Source organism: Lactuca serriola, chromosome 8, assembly GCF_051521515.1.
Source record: "Lactuca serriola cultivar US96UC23 chromosome 8, Lser_US96UC23_V15, whole genome shotgun sequence".
NCBI classification, from domain to species: Eukaryota; Viridiplantae; Streptophyta; class Magnoliopsida; order Asterales; family Asteraceae; genus Lactuca; species Lactuca serriola.
Window position 1 is genome coordinate 196,674,910 of NC_136415.1, and position 16,542 is coordinate 196,691,451.

At 33.8% G+C, this 16,542-nt stretch overlaps 1 protein-coding gene, 1 long non-coding RNA gene and 1 pseudogene across 2 annotated transcripts in view; 1 reads left to right on the forward strand and 2 right to left on the reverse strand.

The window, feature by feature from the left end:
- LOC145067739 (uncharacterized) overlaps nucleotides 1-7,995 on the forward strand; it is a 60,628-nt gene extending 52,633 nt beyond the window's left edge. Inside the window, exon 2 of the mRNA XM_079014804.1 lies at nucleotides 7,443-7,995. Within this exon, the coding sequence (XP_078870930.1) occupies nucleotides 7,443-7,995 (553 nt within the window). The remainder of the gene's footprint in view (nucleotides 1-7,442) is intronic.
- Nucleotides 7,996-10,341: 2,346 nt separating this feature from the next.
- LOC145067740 (zinc finger protein ZAT3 pseudogene) lies at nucleotides 10,342-11,244 on the reverse strand (annotated as a pseudogene).
- A 2,802-nt stretch (nucleotides 11,245-14,046) lies between these two features.
- LOC145069853 (uncharacterized) lies at nucleotides 14,047-15,473 on the reverse strand. The gene is made up of 3 exons (XR_013689699.1): nucleotides 15,341-15,473; nucleotides 14,249-14,780; nucleotides 14,047-14,152 (listed from the first exon to the last, which is right to left on the reverse strand). It is a non-coding gene; the product is annotated as an uncharacterized LOC145069853 (long non-coding RNA).
- Between the last annotated feature and the right edge of the window lie 1,069 nt (nucleotides 15,474-16,542).

Below are 16,542 nucleotides of genomic sequence, written 5' to 3' on the forward strand. Positions count from 1 at the left end.
TATTGACTTTAGAAAGCTTAGAGTCACAAATGTCACTCATCTAATGTTTCACAAACACCAAGAGCAAGAGGATGAAGAGGAGGAGAGAAGGAGGCTACCAAATACGTGTGGAAACCCTAACTAATTAGTTCACACCGTTTTTGGGGTATAAGGGTTCTATATATAGTGAGGCTATTAGGGTTATCTAACAAGGAAACCCTAATTTGGATGCTTAAGCCCTAAGCAACCCATGGACTCCTTTCCTTAAAGGCCTTGGACGATTTCCAATGGGTTTCCCCATAGAATTCGTCCATCCTTATAATATAAGGCAATCCATAGCCCAATTGCAATTATCTTATAATTACAATTCTAGTCCCTTAAGTTTAATTAATCTCTTTTAGTCTCAAACTTAATTCTTATTAATTCTTGACTAATATTAATTAAACAATATGATTTCTCCTTTAATGTATTATTCTCATAATATATTAATAAATCATATTTAATCCTTTCTTTCCATAATTCATCCTATCAAGTTGCTTTGGTGAAGGCAACCCAAAAGGACCATGCACCATCGGGTCAAGTACATACCAAAATAGTTATGGACTTAGACACTAATCCAACACTAAGAACAACATCAACCTACTTTGACCTCAAAAAAAAACTAATCACACCCAATTTTTGAAATAAAATCACAAATTGGACTTGATTTCGACATCCAAAGTTCAAATACAGCTTGTATTATCCAATTTCTTTCACCAATTCATTGATTTATCCCAATAAAATCGACTTTGACTTTTTCTGGACTTGACTTTTCGAAGTCAACAATCAACAAACTTCAAATTAATGATTCAAATAGCAAATTTTGGATCAAGAACTTGATAAACCATCAATTCTTCACTTGTTCTTCATGAAAATATCAAAGTTCTTGATCAATTTCATCAAAATAAAAGACTCAATCATCGACTTCACGCTATGACTTGAAGAAAGTCGATTTTATCTTCTATTGAATAATATGAAACTGAAACTCATTTTCAGATAAGCATTATACATCGATCAGAAAGAGACCATGAGAAAATGAGATTAAGAAAAGAAGAACAACTGATTATGAAGAAACATTATCCGATGGTACAAGTACACGATGCGTGTATACAAGTCAAAAGATGAACAACCATATACTTCAATTGAGATATCAAAGTGTGATTGAATAAAATGAGTTTGGGCTAAAATCATATGAACGGTAAACAAATTATGCTTTTGGGCTCAAATCAGACAATTGATCAGATTGAATATTTGGTTTTGAAAATTTCGATGAACAGTAAATGATCATTTCAATGGGCTTTGAGTATCGAACAATGAATATGAGATTGGATCGGTCTTTGATCAACAAAAAATTATTGGATCACAACAAGTGGGTTTTTCAAAGAAAATTTGATCGAACGAGTCAAATGATCAAAAATCAAGAACGCAACACACAAATCGAAATCATGGACGTTTTGGAATCCATTTGAGAATTTGAGATACCTTTTTGACGAATCGATATCCATTTTCAACAAATGAATCAAATTTGGAAGATCTTGGTTCTTTTGTCGGAATGAGAAAATCTCCAAATCGAACATTGTACCACCCACCATGCGAGATGTACAACTCGTTCTTCGTGTTCTTCAATGATCCAAGAACATCTTCAAAAGAACCACCAACACATTTGGGTTTTGACTTCAAATTCAATGCAAAATTTGGATATTGTTGCTTTGGAATCCAAATTTGTTTAACGGATTTCGGTTTCACAACGTTTGACGATTTTTGTGAGTAAACCCGCTTATTCTTCCGATTCATCTTCTTCTTCTTTTTCTTTCTCATCTTTTTGCATCTTGAAGACTTGATTTCATGAACAAACCCACTTTCAACAACATGAACATTTTGAGTTTGAATCAAATCTTTTGGAGTTTGATATTTGTGAATTTCATGAACCACCGGCTTCCGATAAGGAATCATTCCTTCAAACGAATCACAAGAACACAAAATATCATCGGTTTGAACTCCAATCGAGCAAAAAACTTTTTCATCATGAGAATCAACTTGAATCTTCTTATGATGAACTTCAAGAACATCAAGAACATCACATTGAACTCCATTGTCTTGAACTTCAACAAACTTAAGAGCACGGAGATCATTTGGGTTTTCAATTAGAGAAATGTATTTCTTATTGAACAAATCTCGTTCTTCTCCTTCCTTTTGATTTCTACTACGAACTAATATGGACAAGACAATTTTATTCAACCATGCAATCTTACAAATTGGTTGAAATACCAAGCTTCCATGATCATTCTTCAAACCTCCATAAGAAACCATATTACCCCATGAAATCAATTTGCTTAATACCAACCCATAAAATTGATCTTCATTGACTTTGTATTTGATATCTTCAATGATCACAATCCAAGAATCATATGGCAAATCCACCATGATCACAAACACTTGAAATTTTTAGAGAGAGAAAGTGATTTCAAATGGGTTTTCTAGAAAGAGAAAGTAAAAATCACTTGAATTCTAGTGAAGAAAATCGAATTATGAATAGAATCAAAGATGAATTCGATTTCTAGAATCCAAAAACTCTCTAAACCACTAAGATCCAAGATCATAAAATGAATCATTAAATCAAGAAAGCCACCATGGATCAATTCTTGATGAAATCAAGAACACCCGCTCTGATACCAATTGTAGTGGTGTTGATTATGATGGCATGTGCGGAATTAGAAAGATCTAGTGAATCATCATGTAAAATCAAGAACACAAGGAGTAAATAAATTTGTGTAAGCTCATATTAGATCTAGAAAGAATATACAAATGGATTTGTACACAAATTCTCTCTCTAGTCTAACACTCCAAAATGGTTTCACTTACATAATGGGAGTCACTCACTTCCTATTTATAGAAAAGACTCAACCCATTTACACATACAAGAGGGTAAGCCTAAAACACTACATACAAGAGTGACTTTGCACACTAACATTGATCAAAACGCTCCAAATCCAAATGCTACTTCATGTAGCATTTAACAAAATGCTACAAGCTACAAGCTACCCGCCACCAGCTAGTTTTTGCCGAACACGCCCCTAGTCTAACAGTAAAAAAATGGACCCCCCCAATATATATATATATATATATATATATATATATATATATATATATATATATATATATATATGCAAATTACAAGAAAAATAAACGCAACTTTTTATTATGGTGGGACTAGCTCAGACGATGCACTAGGGATGGTGTGGTGATGTTTGTTTTGAAAAAAAATGACCGAAAATGTGAACATTTTCAACAAGTTTAATGATATATGGTGTACAAAAAAAAGAGACTAAATGTAAAAAAAATCAATAGTTCGTTACCCTCCTGAGTCATTTCTCTCTCTCTCTCTCTCTCAACATAAGTTTGGCTTGTCCTTTGGACCTCAAACTATACAAGCGTTCTAGTCTATCAACTACCATATTTAAGTTTAATAGTTGATCAGTTCTATGTCTGATTTTGGTTCGACCATTATACTATAAAATTTGTGTAGGGTATTTGATCTAAAATCTTGAATCCAAGAAAGTCCTAATGTGTATTTTATTAATTTTTGGTTTTGTACTTCAAGACTATCAAGTAAGGATTGATGAGATGAGAAGTGTCGGAATGCAGGACCATTTTAGCATATAGTTATTCTAAAATACAACAACCCAAGCGACAGTTCAAACTAGTCACCTTTCCCGTAAGTAGTCTGTCAGTAGTGTAATTAATAATAATACTTTTAGTTGTAGATTAAAGGAAAGAATTTTTTAGAGTATATGTCTCTAGGTTATAGTTGTAGCTCCTAAAGAAGTACTAGTTCGCTATAACCTCTAGCTCTTATATCAATCTGTCACACCCCCGACCGACGGCGGAAACGCCAAGCGGCCCGACATTAGGATGTTGGCTCGTAGTTAAAGAATACAATTAAATTTGTACATACCTTTATAACATAAATATCATTTCCATTTATCAACTGTTGTGTTACATAAAGACATGAATATAATTTATCTTGGTAATTATGCTACTTGGTAAACTACTAGTCACCTCTTTAGCCAATGCTATAATTTCTTTTGTTTTCAATTAATTTCTTAGGAATACATGTAGTTTTACAGGTCAACATAATGTTGGTGAGTTCAGAGGTTTTGCATACTTAAAATACTTTGTAATTTATGTTATGCCAACGTTTGTTGTATTCTTAAACTTCTGTTAGTGGATTTGTCTATGACAAACTATTTTTTAGGGTTACCCTAGTAGTGGTTTGGATAGTTTACTACCTATATTCGAGATCTGGATCTTTGTTTATGAATAGGAACATATATATTATGATTCATATTCTTTAGTTCTTTATACATTCCCTAGAATCCTACATAGTTTGGTGTCTTGTAGTCACTAGAGAAATACCATCCTAGTATTCTTTTATTGTTTTACTTTGTGTACGCTACTACTCTTTAGAGGGGTCCCTTAAAGAGTAGTAGTTTGAGCTTAAAAATGTTACGATGAGTTCCTATAATGGTGCTATGACTAGTTGTTTTCGTTCCCCCAGCTTCCCGACGCTTCGTTAGACGTTGTCCATGGTAAGAAAGTTATGTCTGCACCGACTACCGTCGGGTTGTAGCTAGCAACTGCAAGTGGATGTGTCAACTTCGTATAAATCTATACATATCTTCCCCTCTCACTTAAGATTAACAATTTTAAGCCTAGGGCTTATAGCTAAACGTTATTCAGTTGGGGGATGAATCGTGTCTCATCTAACACTAGTTTGTGGAAACCTCATCTGGTCGATCGTGTTTTGTTCCTTGTTGTATTTATACAAGATACTTATATATATATATATATATATATATATATATATATATATATTATCATATACATATATATAAATAAGTTGAGTGTTTTGCGTAGCCATGTATTTGGGTGGAGTAACCATTAGGTACTAAGTTTATCAGAAGGATGGCTATAGTAATGAGGAGAGAAAAAGTGTTTCCTAGAAATTGGCCGGCATAACAACTAGGTATGATGTTTTCTATCAGTGTGAGTTAGCGTAACAACTGGGCATAATATTATTCTTAAAAGTTGGGCAGGGTATCTGTAACACCAAAAAAAATTTACAACCAATTTGAACTTTTCAAGACAACCCATATTCATTAAGTTATTACATGAAGGTTTTCAATTCTTTTATTACCAGAGTATCCCAGAACATCAACATAAAACTGAGGAGCGGTACGATCACACCTTCGCCTTGCCACGGTCTCCCGAAGTACCTGAAACAATACACTGAAACTGTAAGCCCGAAAGCTTAGTGAGTTACCCCCAAAATACCAACCACAATACCATACGCATATCACATCATATCATAACAAACTGAAACAACATGTAATGGTCTACAGCTTTACAAGCTGGACTACCCCCTGGGCCCTCAGTACAAGTCTGGAATGCCCACCGGGCCCTCAGCTCGTATCTGAAATGCCATCGAGCCCTCAGCACGAGTCTGGAATGCCTACCGGGCCCTCAGCTCGTATCTGGAATGCTCCCGAGTCCTCAGTATGACACAGGATTGCCTACCGGGCCCTCATCTCATATATGGAATGCTCCCGAGTCCTCAGTATGAATCTGGAATGCCTACCAGGCCCTCAGCTCATATCTGGAATGCTCCCGAGTCCTCAGTATGAGTCTGGAATGCCTACCGGGCCCTCAGCTCATATCTGGAATACTCCCGAGTCCTCAGTATGAGTCTGGAATGCCTACCGGGCCCTCAGCTCATATTTGGAATACTTCAGGGTTTGTTAGTTGCCGCATGGAGCAGTACAACCTCAACCCAACCCACATAACATATAACATAACTACTGAGCATGCAATAATCATATAACATCACAGGTAGTCCTACAGGTCTATCTAACTCGCATAACCACTACCATGCAACACTAACTCATACTTAACATTTAACACTACTAGGATAACATATCTAATGGGTCGACCTTGGTGCCTCAAACCCCTTAGTATAGTGAGGATAACTCACCTGCAACTGCCGACTTGAAGAAATAAGACCACACTGCTCCGACCACCAGTACGAACTCCAACACAGATCATTGACAGATAACCAAAACCAATAAACATCAGTAATTACCAAAATACCCTTGGAAGTCAAACTGGTCAACCCTTGGTCCAAGTCAAAGTCCTCCGTCAAAGTCAACCTTCCTGGTTGACCCTACTCGCCGAGTCAACCCGTTGACTCGTCGAGTTCCTATGCTCAGAAACTCCCATGCCACGACTCAACTCGCCGAGTCGCCCCAAGACTCGTCGAGTCCAACAAGTTCCGAGTCCCTTCCTGCTCAACTCCCCGAGTCATCCCTCGACTCACCGATTCACAGCTCAACCAGAAAAGGTTAGGGTTCTACGGCCAGACTCGCCGAGTCCAAGGCAGTCTTCAACAGACTCGCCGAGTTGTTCTTGAAACTCATCGAGTTCCTGTCCATCATCATACAAGCTCGCCGAGTCTACCCATGTGACTCGCCGAGTTACTATGCGACTCAAGTCTGATATCTAGCCCGACTCGCCAAGTCATCTCCCAGACTCGCCGAGTCCATATGTAATATCTTCATTTAGACGATCACAGGCCATTCCATTGCTTCCAATACATAGATCTAGACTCCTAGGGCCAGATCCACATGTAAAGTTTCCAACTTTACGTGCATGCAAGGCTCAACAAGCTCTAATCAAGCTAAAATGAAGGTTTAAGGCAAGGACACTCTCAATCAAGCTCCAAAGCTATCACTTTCCAGATTCATGAGTCAAGACCAGTCTAGATTTGTAGTAGCAACCACAGATCTGAACCCAAAACTCGAAAAGAGACTCATATATGACAATTTGGCCCTAAAACTTCATTCATGAACAATCTAAGCACAACAAAGTCAAGGCAACAACTTTTTACCTTTAATTTGATGCCAACAAGCAAGGAAATCAGATCCACTTCGCTCCTCTATGATCCCACCAACTCTTGCTTCAAGTATCCTTCTTCTCCAAGCTCCACAAAACACTAAAATCCCTCTCACTCTCAAATTAGGGTTTGGAAACGATGGGGAAAGCTTCTGGACATCAAAGGGGGTGCTAAAGAGGATGGGGTGAGGCTTAAGGTTCCTTATATAGGGTGCAAACCCCAGGAATTAGGGTTTCTCATTCCAGCACGGACTCGTCGAGTCCAGCCTCCGACTCAGCGAGTCCGGTCACTTAACATGTGCTCGACACATGCTTAGACTCGACGAGTTGCAGCTCTTACTTGCCGAGTTCCTCTCTTCCAAACTTACACTTTTACCCCCTGAACTCTTGATTCTGACTTTGGGATGTTACAGTATCTACCGGACATAATATCATCCTAATGTTCTATGCATAATCATATTACTAAGTTTATACAGGTCTTATATTGATAATGGAATGTTGCCTACAGGTGGTGGCGAAACTTATTGGAATAATTGGGTTCCAATTAAGTTGAATATTTTCATATGGAGATTAAGATTGAATAGCCTTCCAACTCGAGCAAATCTTTCTTATAGGGGAATTTTATTGGATTCAATCTTGTGTCCAGTTTGCTCTGCTATGATTGAGTCTATTGATCACTTGTTTTTTGGGTATAGTGAGTTAATTGATCTTTGGAATAGAGTTGCTCTATGGTGGGGTGTTCATGTTCCTCAACATCTTTCCATAGATTCGTTATTGTTTTGGTCTAATTCGTTCTCTTGGAGAAGTGGTCAACGGAAAGTGTTTGACGCGGTGATTATGACGACGTTATGGTGTATATGGAATTTCCGGAATTCCATTCTTTTTGGAACGGAGTTGCCTATGAAATCAATAATTTTTGATGAAATGGTAAAGAATTCTTATTTTTGGGTTGTTAATAGGTGTAGCAAAGCTAATATAGGATGGACTAATTGGCTTCATAATCTTGTTTCTGCTTGTAAGTTATTGTAATATTCTTTTTCTTGCTTCTTGCTAGTTTTTTAATAAAATTCCTGCCGTTCCAAAAAAAAAAAAAGTTTATACAGTTAGCAATATTTATGAAAGCGATAGTTAATAACATGTATCTCCCCCCAACCAGTAAAAGGTTTGAAAACAGTAAAGTGTGGCCGTTAACTCACCCTTAATGTTTGAAATTGTTGATTTAGGGTAGAGTTGAAAGCCCGGAACTCAAGGATTTATCGGAAGACGTCGACACGAGAATCGATATATATATATATATATATATATATATATATATATATATATATATATATATATAGAGAGAGAGAGAGAGAATAGTAATTTTGAAGGAAATGATCTGCTGAAGCTTGCTATTTATACGGGATTATGGAATGCATGTCATGCAGCACACACAACACAAGTTGTGCGTGAACCACCTTGGGGTTGACATGTGTCCCCCTATCATGGTGCCACGTCATCCGTATCATTCCGGATCGAGGTGTCAGAGTGCACATCACGCGTTGTGTGCAAGTGTGCGCATGGACGATTTTTAATCATTGAAAATTCGTATCTCTCGCTTGCGAACTCCGTTTTCAACGACTCTTATATATCCGTGTAGATTTCGACGTATACTACAACTTCCCTTTTGGTCGTTTTGGCTAATTTTAACATTTGTTTTTAGGTTATATTTTATAACCGTTATGATTTTATAAAAATAATAACTCTTTCATGTGGGTTCTTATTTAGGCGTTCATTGTCTCAAAATTCCTACTTTAAGTAGTATTACGTTTCTCTTTTTGGTAACTTCTGCTAAAAGTTAAATGTTCTTCCTATAGTTTTTGACGTTGTGTCTTCTTATGTGCGCTAGATTTTTATTACTATATGAATCACATTTTCTTCGTAATAAGTCAGATTCTTACGAAGTTTATATTTTTGGGATTACGGTAATGTGTACGTGCTAAAAATCTTAACATGTTCATAACATGACACGATTTTTCGTGTACTCATATTGATCCCTATTAGTCGACATAAGTAGGGACAAAAATCGAATATATTTATTCATATATTGAATGGTTACCGAGTGGTCCAAGTGTGTGTTGTTTGACAACGCTAGCACCTAACAACGTTTGCCAATGTATTTTATGGATTGTAACACGAGTGGACATTTACGAATCGATTCAATGAAATAGTGTACGATGTCATATGTTTCATAAATGTTGATCTTTGTGATCATGATGGTTTTTAATGGAATTTGTGTGTGCAATGTTTTGTTTTTACGGTGCTCATTGATTTACTCCTTAATGTCTTTTTTTTTTTTTTCTCGGATTCGTATGATTTTTGTTTCTATATTCAATAGCGATTATTTTAGGTCCAGCCAAAAAACTAGATGATTTTCAGTCAACATAATTAACCGGTTTTCCCATTCCTTAATGGGGGGAAAAGAAACACAAGTTGTCAAGACTCAAGAAAATTAATATTTAAGCAACTTAAACTAAAACTTATATGCCAATTTGTAGCCTTGCTCACGTAGAGGATAATGGAACTCTTTATTTAACTTTTTAACTCAATAATTAATAACGATAACTTTATTTATTAAGGAAACTATTATTTTTCTGTTTAATGAAGTTTAAATAATTATTATCTTAGAAAACATACATAAACTAAACATGATAGAACAACGTTACCAACTCCTTTGTAATCATTTTTTCGGACATTAATTTTTAAATACATGGATTACCTCATGTTACTTTGAGGTCAAATATGTATTTTGACTTTTGTCATCTAACATAAAATAATTATAATAAAAGTAATTAACTTATATATTAATAATTTTCCGCTCAAAGTCTAATGCATAATTACTAAAATAACATTCTTCTTCGTACACTATGATAGAAAATACATAACTAGAGCTCTAGAGCTCCACGTCTTGAGATTAATACAAGTATAAAAAGCAAATCAAGCACACTTTAGTAATAGTATTCCATATGAGTAAACAAAGGAATTGGGCTATTGGGTCCGACTCAAATGGATATGGATTGGGCCTGGACTATGGGCCTTATTTAATATCTTTTTGAAATTCTTGTTTGGAATTATTTAGTATTTTGACTTCAAGACTAAAGTTGTGAAATCATAGCCAGTTTGGAACCAGAACCGAAACAGATATGATTAGGAATGGTTCCGGTTCCTAAACTTTGGACTCGATAAGAACAGTTTGGAACCAGAACCCGAAACAGATATGAATGAGAATGGTCCTGGTTCCAAACACTGATAAGGGTACCGGTTTATGCTCACTCTTACACTGTAAGCATAGATATATAACAGAGTAACATAGTGACACAATTATACATGATTACAATATCAAAGTCCTAACTTCAAATCCAAATCTAAATTTGAAGAACTTGAATAATCTTCTCGAGGGGGAGGCAAATTCAAATCGATATTACACTTTGAGGGGAAGAGTACATATGTTGATGCAGCTGGTACAACACCATCATCTTTCTCCCAATGACACCTTTTATGCCCACCAAGTGCTTGTCCACTTGGAAACACTCTTAAGCAAATACTACACTTATGTTCACTACTACTACTTCCTACAATCCTCATCATATTATTATCAAACTGGCCCTCCAACTCTCCTTCCTTGAACTCCACACCCCTTTCATTTCTCATTATTCCAAAACAGCCCTTCACGTTCTTATGACTAGGTCTAGCCCTGTGCCCACCTAACGCCTGGTGGGACCCAAACACCTTTTTGTAACTAGTGCACTTAAACGACGTCGCCGGAGCTTTGGACAGCATTAGCAAGCAAGACGCGAGATAGTGGTCTTCGGTGGTGGTTGGAAGGGTATTAGTATTACCATCATCTGCCGCCATGAGAGGCGGAGTGTGGTGGAGATTGGATAGTGGTGGTGGTGGATTGATCCCCCGCCATGGCCGTTCAGGGTGGCAACGCATGTGGCCAAACAGAGCCTTCGATGACGGAAACATTCTCCCACATTCGCTACAGGGTTGGGTGATTTTAGGAGCATTCGGGTCGGGTTTCTTTGTGTATTTGGGTTTTCTTGAATGACTACCGGAACTTCCACCACCATCACCACCAACAATGGCGTTCATGTTCTGGGGTTTGATCCTCTTTGTTCGTTTCTTTCTAGGGTTCTGATGTTCTGGGTGTGGACTTACGGTGGTGGTTGGCCGGAAAATCTCTTGAGCTTCCGGCGATGGATGGCGGAGTTGAGAATCTGATGAAGTGCTACTAGTCATGCCTTTGAGAAAAAAGAAAGAAAAAGTTGATGAAACGGATGATTGGGTTCTTAAGCGGCGGTGGCAGCGGTTACACATAGTGTGTGTGTGAGAGAGACGGTGGAAAGGCAGTTATTTTCGGTTATGTAATGTTTATCTATCTTTGAGTATGACTTAACAAAAACAGTCTAATCCAGTATAGTGTACAAGTTTTTCAACATTAAGTACATGTGATTAAGAAATATTTTTTCTATGTTTAGTCACTATAGTTCTATGATTTGAATTTAACGATGAAGACAGTGGTACTGATTTTTCGGTGGATGTTTTTTTCACAGTGACTGACCTCCCTATAGTTTGTCTTTATTTCATTTGAACCCCCTAAAGTTTCATTATTTTACAGGTTAGTTGACAATAAAGATTAAAAAAAAAAGTTGGTTACTATTAACAACTTATTAACAACTGTATGCAGGATCGATTGCTTCACTTGTTTGATGGGTGTTCTCCAGTAGCTGTTGAAAATTTATGCAATGTATCCACAAGTTTTGCACGTTGGACTTCTCTTGCTGCAAATTTTAAAGAAAATAAGTAGTGTTCATTTTACGAAACATATGCATAATTCAAGAATATAAAGGCTGTTTAATATTAAACCAAGAGCATCTATAGATCCATTTTTGAAGATCTTGTTCTCAAACTTTCTTTATCTTTGTCAATTTTTTAAAGTATTTTAAAAGGCTAAGTTGGAATGTGGAACTTCTCTTGAAACCTTAATTCATGATGAAGAACACACTTTTCTCATTTACTAAGAGATAAAAGTAATTGTGAAGTTATATCTATACTATATTATAATTCATATTGGTCATATCTTGAATTTTAAGAGGTATAACTTTGAAAGTTTTTTGTACAAATCAATTATTCATAAATAAATCATTGATACTTGCCAAAATTTAAAAGACGTGAATTAAGGAAAGTTATTATGAAATTCAATTAGTTACAAAATAACAATTTTTGAAATATTGAATTCACTAGGTATAAGACCCATGTATTACATGGGTTAATTAAAAAAAATTAAATATAAAAGTCTAAATATTTAAAAACATTGGATTTATAAAACAAATAAGAAAACAATAAATTATTAAAATTGATTTTTTTATCTTTTAAATTTAAATAAATAAACAAAATAAACTAATGAACTTTAATTTGAGAATTTTGAAATAAAAAGGTAAGTCCATTAATGAAATTGATATTCATTTATTATTACATTTATTGTAATTATTACATTAAAATATTATGTGAAATTTATTAAAATAAAAAAAAAAACCGATGAAATGATATGTAGAAACGAAATTAATTCAAAATAACCACAAAATGACATTTGACAAATTAAATGAGATTGTGACAAGTGACAAAAAAAACATTCATTTATTACAATAGATGTATATAAATAAATTTAGATACCTTAATCTAAACATCATTATTAATTAGTTTACACCAATAGTCTGAATAAAAAATATAAATATAAGGTTAAAACATAAACATTTTACTTAAAATTGATAATTATTTTATTACTTAATAATAAATTATAACATCTACCAATTATTTTGTTTCTATTATTTTAATGAATCATATAATTATATATTGTATGCTCAAAGATATGATGTTACGCAAAAAAAAAAAAAAAAAAAAAAAAAAAAAAAAAAAAAAAAAAAAAAAAACCCGAAAAAAATGACATAATGAATTAACATGGTTTGATCAATATGAACATGATAACTATTCTATTAATTAACTCTTTCAAAAGATTATGTTGGAATCCCTAACTACAAGTATTTATAACCATAAACCTAAACAAATACAAGGACTGAACTCGTATACAAGTAAATCTTGAATAATTAAACATATCTACCATAGGGGGGATGCGGGGCAGAGGCCATATACATAGACCATGATACCGCGTACAAAAATAATTCGACAAACGAGTTATTTGTTGTTGCTACTTTGTGCAAGCACACATCTAGTATGTACGATATATAAACTTAAATCTTCTTTTGGTGAGAAAATTTACTTAAGATCAAAATTGTGAAGTGATTCTCTTTGTGAGAAAAATATATGTTTGTGAAAATAATTGGCAATGTTAATGAAAAACATATTCAATCATGTTTTCTAGTAATGTCCCACATTCATTTTGAGGAGAAACAATCTTTATCGCTACTTATCTCATAAACTGTCTTCCTTTAAAACCTCGCGGCTTCCAAACACTGATTGGTATCCTTCAAAAAGCATTTTATTTGGGGGTGAGCATATTAACCGAAAAACCGAACCAAAATCGTATACAAAATCATTAAAGGAAGTATGTTTGTATTGATAAGAGATTTATCAAGTTAGAGATTAATTGTGGAAATATCAAACTCCCCTATCTGCCCTCCAAGATCAAGAGGCCCATATTCTTACCAAGCCTTTACTCAGGGTAGGGTTTAAGTCAAATGTATCCAAACGGGGAATGGTGGATATACATTCACCAACTTCATGGGGGATGTTGGAAATATTGTATTGTTGTCTTTGCAGTTGTAAATTAATCTTAGTGTTAGCTGCCTTTTATTCATTTAACTTTGTATTTATAGTAGATTATTTCTTTCCTAGTCTAGGATAAGTCAACTTTTATGTATATATATATATATATATATATATATATATATATATATATATATATATATATATAGTTTTGATGTGAATAAGAAAAGTAGAACCAAAAAGTTCCACCATTTCTTTCATGTCGATATATAATTTGTACATGTAACATGTTAACATGTTTGCCACATTTTTATTTAAAGAAAGCATACGGTTATATTACCTTCCTCCATAGATAACCGAATTGATCTTTTTTCTAGTTCAACTGCAACTCTGCTAAGCCCAACTGATGTGAGGGAGCGAAGCACTGAAAATTTAGGTAAAAAAAAGAGTCAAATTATACAAATAAGAAAAATCTAAACTACATAACATAACTATTGAAATTCAATATTGAATCACATACTCTGGCAATAATCATCTTGATTTGACAAATCTAAAACCTTTAAAAAGTTCTGCAATCTCAAATATCGCTCTTCCCATTGTTGAATACTTAATATTCCCTTTGAATCATTAATAACCGAAGGTGAAATAACATTTGTATCTTTGTGAGTAGGTATTGTAGAATCGTTGATTGGATTTTTTTGTTCATAATTCTTTTCATCGTGTTCATGTGGTTTTATACGTTGATCATTTGGTTTGATACAATTGTTGTTTTTATGGTGTTCTGATTCTGTCTTCCTCCGGCCATAAACAAGATTCCCCTTGTTATTGGTAGGTGTTTGTTGGGGCCTTTTGATGACTGAAGCTTTAATGGATTCAACATCAGGCTCGTTGTCTTTCAAAATAGAGTTTTCAATCTCATCTGATTTCTTCTCGTTTTGCAGGTTTATCAAAAATGTGTTCTTATCATGCTTTGGAAAACTAGTTTATGAATTTGCTAGAATGCGTTCACTGAACTTTGAATCTGTTTGTTGAACCATTCAGGTGGAGTCAACCTGTTCACCATAAACTCATTAGGAAAAATATAAAACCTAGATTCTCAAGCAAATCAATTTGAGGAAAACATAAGCAGATTGTGTGCCTTAGATCTGAAACTGAAGCAAATCAACTGAGCATAATCAGGATATGAGCTTCAAACTCATTTCCATCTTCCTGAACATTAGTACCAAATGCAGTTATTGATGATTAAGAGATATTGGCGAATTGAAGACGTAAAGGATCATAAATTGATACGATAATGCATGGAATGCTAACTCAGGTCTAAGGAAGTACCGAGAACTAATTCTCTAGATCTATTCAAGCTAATTGACATCAAATTCGTGAACAATTAAGCATAAAAAGGAATTTCGGAAATCAATTATCGAACAAAAGTTTGCGATTCCCGAGACTACTGAAAATTACGATTTCAAAATTCAGTAGAAGCCCTGATGGGAACAAAATCAAAGCATATGAATTGATACATGAATTCAATAAATTTAAGAAGTGAAAAGACAAGCAAGCTCAAGATTGACTCAATTGAAAGAGATAAAAGAGGGATAAATCATCTTCATATTACCTCGAAAGCGCTAGAAATGATCGAGAGGAGGAGAATTTTGATAGCGTGGGTGTATGCCCAGATAGCCGATTAAGGAGGTTTGCGTTGCGACTTGTGAAGGTGATGAGATGAACTCCAAAGCTGTTCGTTAATTCCCGTTGAAGTATTCCTCCACTGTTTTACAGTTAATATTATAAAAAAGAAACAATTTTTTTTTTGTTAAAGTGATTATTAAATTCTTAACTCTTAAGTTATAAACTAGGGTTTGGACAGTCCGCATGTTGCTGCGAAGCTCCGGTATTTTAAAAAACTCAGTTTGACACCATATATATATATATATATATATATATATATATATATATATATATATATATATATATATATCATAGAGACGATTAAATCATATAAACTGGAGCACAAAAATATCAAAATAAAATATGGATACAAACAATTGACTTGAAAGTGTATCTTTAAGAAATTAATAAAAAAAAGAATTATTAAAAAATTATATAAAGGGCCAAAATATAACTTTAAAATATAATAAAGGACCAAATTGTAATGTATAAAATACTAATAATTTAACTTTAAGTTTATAAGGGTTAAAAATTGTTAAATAAAAATTAATTAAGGGGAAAATATATATATATATATATATATATATATATATATATATATATATATATAATTTTAAATTATAAGGATAGAAATTGTTACATCAAAATTAATTTAGGGATACAAAATATAAAAACAAATCAAAGTAAAGGAAGGAAAATGAAAAAAGAATTGAAAGTAGGAAGACTTACTTTATTTTTGTTTACGATGAGAATAGTAAACCTCCTCACAAACCAATTTTGATAATTAATATATATATAATATAATTAGTAAAAATATAAATATAGTAAGAAACGTAAGTAGTAACTTATTAAATACTAATAGTTTTATTTTATAATTACCAAGGATGAAAAGTGTTTAATTAAAATTACCTCAGGGAAAGAAAGGTAAATATAAAAATTTGCTATTGTTAGAAACAAAATCTTTATTTTCAAAAAAAGACTTATTTTAAAATTTGTACCGTATTATTTCTATATAATAACTTAATCTGAATATAGTTATTTGTGCTTTGGAAATAGTCAAAACCAAATGAATAGTGATGCTCCTCGCAAACCAATTTTGGTTATTAATATATATATATATATATATATATATATATATATATATATATA